Source organism: Vitis riparia, chromosome 18 (genome assembly GCF_004353265.1).
Source record: "Vitis riparia cultivar Riparia Gloire de Montpellier isolate 1030 chromosome 18, EGFV_Vit.rip_1.0, whole genome shotgun sequence".
NCBI lineage: Eukaryota > Viridiplantae > Streptophyta > Magnoliopsida > Vitales > Vitaceae > Vitis > Vitis riparia.
Window position 1 is genome coordinate 7,055,349 of NC_048448.1, and position 5,119 is coordinate 7,060,467.

At 39.8% G+C, this 5,119-nt stretch overlaps 1 protein-coding gene across 1 annotated transcript; it reads left to right on the top strand.

The window, feature by feature from the left end:
* Positions 1 to 258: 258 nt before the first annotated feature.
* LOC117907211 (growth-regulating factor 1-like) lies at positions 259 to 4,042 on the top strand. Its single transcript, XM_034820666.1, has 4 exons — positions 259 to 893; positions 1,652 to 1,879; positions 2,245 to 2,605; positions 2,937 to 4,042. The coding sequence occupies exons 1-4, from the start codon at positions 509 to 511 to the stop codon at positions 3,775 to 3,777; spliced, it is 1,815 nt and encodes a 604-aa protein (XP_034676557.1). The 5' UTR covers positions 259 to 508; the 3' UTR covers positions 3,778 to 4,042.
* The last annotated feature ends 1,077 nt before the right edge of the window (positions 4,043 to 5,119 follow it).

Here is a 5,119-nt window from a genome sequence, read left to right on the forward strand (position 1 = left end):
AATTTGGAAAAATAAATTATGAAAGGAATTGAGTTGGGTTGGGAGGTTTAATGCAATTTTGGGATGTATTGAAGAATTTAAAGATTGTAATTGGAAAAAAAGAAGTGTGCTTTCTAGAGAAAAAAAAGAAAAAGAAAAAAGAAAAACAGATTTTCTTTTGGGTAGCACGCCCCAGACATGTAGAGGGTATATATCTAGTACCACTTTGCTGAGTGAGTTTCCATTCCCCACGGCTCTCTCTCTATCTCTCTCTCTCTCTCTCTCTATGCAATTATTATTATTATTCTTATTTTCTCTCTCAAAACATTTACTCCTAAACCAGAATGGTTTTGTGGAGCAGGCTTTAAGCTGAGCTGAAGCAAAGGGAGAGGGCACACAGTGACCTAACTCTTAAATATGCACTACTCTTCAACTTCACAAGCTTCAGTCAGTTTGTCTGATGACCCAATGCTTCTTTTCCTGAGTCTGGTGCTTCTGTAGGAGGAGGTGGTTGGTGGGCGGTTTCTTTATGGATTTTGGGGTGGTGGGTTTGGATGGGTTGGTGGGTTCAGACACTGGTTTAGCTTCTCTTGGTTCAGATCCTGAGACCAAGCAAAAGTGGTACGGATCTGGGTTCCTCAAGCAAGAGAGATCTGGGGCTACTGAAGATGATTGGAAGAGCTTAAAGATTGCCAAGACTGATGATTTCTCAGCCTCCAAGGCAATGCTGCTTCCACACAGAAATGCTTTACTGAGATCTAATACCACTCTCTTCTCTGATGCTGGTCAGCAAGAACAGCAGATGCTCAGCTTCTCTTCTCCCAAATCAGAACCTCTATTTATGGAGAGGAGCTCTCAGAATGCCATATTTCCCTACTATCACCACACATCCTCTGCTTATAATAGAAATACAGGTATATAATTACAAGCATTTTAAGCCTTTAAACCTGTGGGGTATTGCAACATTTTGAGGGAATGAAAGTGATGTGTCTTGGTCCTCTTTTGGGGAGCGAAACATGAGTATGTAATTTTCTCATGCAGCTTGATTCCTGGGAGCTGGGTTTTGGTTAATGTTTGCTTGTGAGGTTGGAGAGATTAGACGTGTTGTGTAGCAAAAGATGGCTTGTTTTTGGTTATTTGTGTTGGATTCCCAGTACTGGTATATGGGCCTTTTCGTAGAAATCTACTCCTGTCTTTGTTTTTAAGTCTTGTCAAAGAAAAAAGTGATTTTTTTTTTTTATCAGTTAAAAATCTGTCTTCCTGTTTTGGGGGAAATTGGTTTTGATAATGTTTCAATACAGGAGACTAGAGAACACTAAAGAAGAAAACATATGAAGCAAGGATAGGGCAACCAAACAGGGAGCCAACAAAACAATAGGCCCATCCTTCGATTTGGTTTTAATTTCTCTTCTGTCTTGCTTGTGCTGTGCCCTTTGTTTCTTATTTCATCGCAGACAAAAATTCGTGATTGATGTAGCTTCCTTAAATGTTAAAAACAAATCATTAAATCCCATTTTGCTTCTTCTCCCCCCCTTTTATATATATATCTTCTCTACACTCTGAGCTGGGCTGGATGGATTCTTTTATTTCCAATTCCAAGTCTAATTTATGTGCGATGACATTATGTGTGGATTTGGCTTTTCTGTCTTTGACCTGATTTCTTATGCCACAGGTTACAGCTCTGGGAACTTGAATGGTGGAAGCATGCATGGGGTTATGGCAGGGGTTAGAGGGCCATTCACCCAATCTCAATGGATGGAGCTAGAACACCAGGCCTTGATCTACAAGTACATCACTGCAAATGTGCCTATACCATCAAACTTGCTCATGCCCATCAGAAAAGCCCTTGATTCCGTTGGGTTCTCCACCTTTTCTGCCGGAGCTCTCAGACCCAATGCATGTAAGTTGGTAAACAAAAGATATGCTGTGTTTCCTCTTTAAACAAGATTTGCTTTAATCCATTTTGATGTTGAGATTAGCCGCATACTATCTCTGTTGTTGGGGATTCAATTGTGTAGCATTGGATCTTCTGTTGGTGATCCTGTGTTGATAGTATAAATAATCAGTTGTTGTGCCCCACCTTTGTTGTCCACATGCGGCAAAATGTCTTTTTATTCTGTTTTGAATTTTATCATAAAACCAAATGTCAGCAACACATAAACAGTTTCTGTACCTAAACGAAAATTTGGTTCCCTATTTTGAGTAGATTTTGTATTCTTCATTGTCTTTCCTGACTTGGGTGTTCTTTCTCTTGTATGTTTATAGTGGGATGGGGTTCTTTCCATCTGGGTTTCTCCAACAATACCGATCCTGAGCCAGGACGATGTCGGAGGACTGATGGGAAGAAATGGCGGTGCTCAAGAGATGCAGTTGCCGATCAGAAGTATTGTGAGCGGCACATGAACAGGGGCCGTCATCGTTCAAGAAAGCCTGTGGAAGGCCAAACCGGCCATTCCGTCCCCGGACCCACCACCACTGCCACAAAGCTGATGCCTATTACTTCCTCTTCATCAGCATCAGTGGTGACCGGTGGCGGCACATCCAACAGCCTTGCCATTGCGCATCACCAGATCAAGAATTTGCATCCAGGTGCATCTAATCCTTCTGCAGCCACCCCTATCAATAGGTAAAACTATGCCACATGGCCTTGGATTTCTTATCTCTTTAGCATCTATTCTACCATAGAAGCCATCCATAACAAGTGCATTATGTGGTACCATATGGAAAATACTCGCTTTCCCTATCTTTAGTTTAAAGTAGTATCCACCAAATCATCTTTGCATTAGCGAAAGTGGCTGCTTTCAGTAGGTAAGATTCCTTCATGAGAAGGATTGCCTTTGTGTTTGTTAAAACTTTATGTTTCATATTGTTAGCATTGGAGCTATGATACAGCAAAGAAATTTTCCTTTTGTCAGGCAAATTGAACGCCTCTTTCCACGTTTTGTATTGTCTTACAGGATATTTTTGAACAAAGAGAATGTGGGTGAGAGAATGCAAGAGACACAAGGCCTATCCATCTTATCTTCCACCATTGACCAGAAATCTAAAGAAAACCAATTCTCCTTGCCAAAACAGCAGATCCCATATGAAGAATCCTCTCGAGCTGGGTTTGGTCTCATCCCCTCCAACTCCCTCCTCAGTAAAAGCTCCTCCTTCATGAACTGCAGAAACTTTGGTTCTTCCCAAGACCTCAACAACCATGAGCCTGACTCACAACATTCCCTTCGCCATTTTATAGATGACTGGCCCAAAAACCAGTCAGACCGGACTGCCATTTCTTGGCCTGATATTGATTTGCAATCAGATAGGACCCAGCTCTCAATTTCAATCCCCATGGCTTCCTCAGACTTCATGTCTTCCACTTCCTCACCCACAAATGACAAACTCACGCTCTCACCACTGAGATTATCACGTGAATTTGACCCGATTCAAATGGGCTTGGGAGTGGGAAGTGTCCTCAATGAACCAAACCAAAGGCAAGCCAATTGGATTCCCATCTCTTGGGAAACTTCCATGGGAGGACCTCTAGGAGAGGTTCTGCACAGCACTAATAACAATGGAGGGGACTGCAAGAACTCGTCAGCTCTTAACCTCATGACAGAGGGTTGGGATGGCAGCCCACGACTAGGGTCATCCCCCACTGGTGTTTTACAGAAGACTTCATTTGGTTCACTTTCTAACAGCAGTGCAGGGAGCAGCCCAAGAGCAGGGAACAAGAAAACCAATGATGGGGCTAGCCTTTGCAATGATCTACTCGGCTCAACCCTTGTTAATTCTTCCTCACTGCCATCCTTGTAACTGTTTGACCTCTGACTAGAAGGAACATTAGGTGATGGACGAGGAATGAGTTTTATCTGTGCTGACAAATACAGAACAACTAGTTTTGGTAGTTTGAATTAGTTTGTCTAATTTCTTTAGTTTTGCTTTCCCTTTCTTGTTTTGGATTTGTTTTCTAAGTAGAAACTTGACTGGTTACATGGGCTGGATCTGTGGGTGTGATTTCAGATTTTGATTTTTCTGTTTTATGCTGTCATGCTTGGGAAGATTCAGTTGTTTTGATGGACATTGCTCATGTTGGTTGGATTGTTTATCACATGGGTGAGGTACAGGGCAGGCATAGCAGGCTGTGGATTTTAACGTATGTATCAATCATCTAAAAATCTGCAGCAGCTGGACTTTGTCACCTGTTCACGCCCAAGGGTGCACTTCTAAGACCATTAGTCTGATATTTTATAAGATGAAACAGCTTTAGAAATTTGGAACAGCACCAGAATCAACTCTTACAGTGTCTTGGAACTCAGAATCTCTTGGAAGTTTCTAAGCAGGGGGGCACTGACATATAGGGACTGTGGGTCACGGTTATGTTATCTGTATCCTGGTTTTGATTAAAACCTGAATGTGGTTTATTACCGTAGGATTTTAGAATGACCAATGTTTTTTTCGTTCCTAGTCCCTGGTCTCAGAGGGAAGACCTCTCCCCAGTGCCAGGACAGTTTTGCTTTGGAGTCTGACACAAATTATTTAACGAAAATACATTACTTGATGTGATCAACAAGCCTATGAACTCAAGTCTGTGCTGCTCCTTGACCAAAAAGTCATCATCAATCATCTCATGTATATATTTTAATATATTTTCTGATTCTATTATTTTATTTATATTTTAATCCTTTTTTTATATATATATATTTATGTACTTAAACAAATACACTCTCCGAATGACCTAAATCTCATTGCATATATTCAATTATATATATATATTTATGTACTTAAACAAATACACTCTCCGAATGACCTAAATCTCATTGCATATATTCAATTATTCAAATTTTTTCTTCTCTAAATAATACTATAATACCATAACATTTTTTCTAAATTAAAATAGGGAGAATTGTGTTTTCGGGCCCAATTAACATTTGGTCCTCCAACCACTCATATTTAAGCCCAAGGATATGAGATAGTAATTGACAAAAATACCCACTTTACTCATTTTTGTCTTTATTCTACTACTTGCTACTCTTCTTTCTTATTTAACCATTTTTTGATTTTTCTTTTTTTTTAAACTCTTTTATAAATAATTGAAAAATTACATTATTTTTTATTTTTAAATTATAAATAAACAAAAATTATATTAACAATTCAA

Bases quoted from the DNA above. Each gene is read 5' to 3' on its own strand.
- LOC117907211 (XM_034820666.1), top strand. From the start codon at position 509: ATGGATTTTGGGGTGGTGGGTTTGGATGGGTTGGTGGGTTCAGACACT. The intron at 894-1,651 runs GTATATAATTAC...CTTATGCCACAG, and splicing joins TGCTTATAATAGAAATACAG to GTTACAGCTCTGGGAACTTG. The intron at 2,606-2,936 runs GTAAAACTATGC...ATTGTCTTACAG, and splicing joins GCAGCCACCCCTATCAATAG to GATATTTTTGAACAAAGAGA.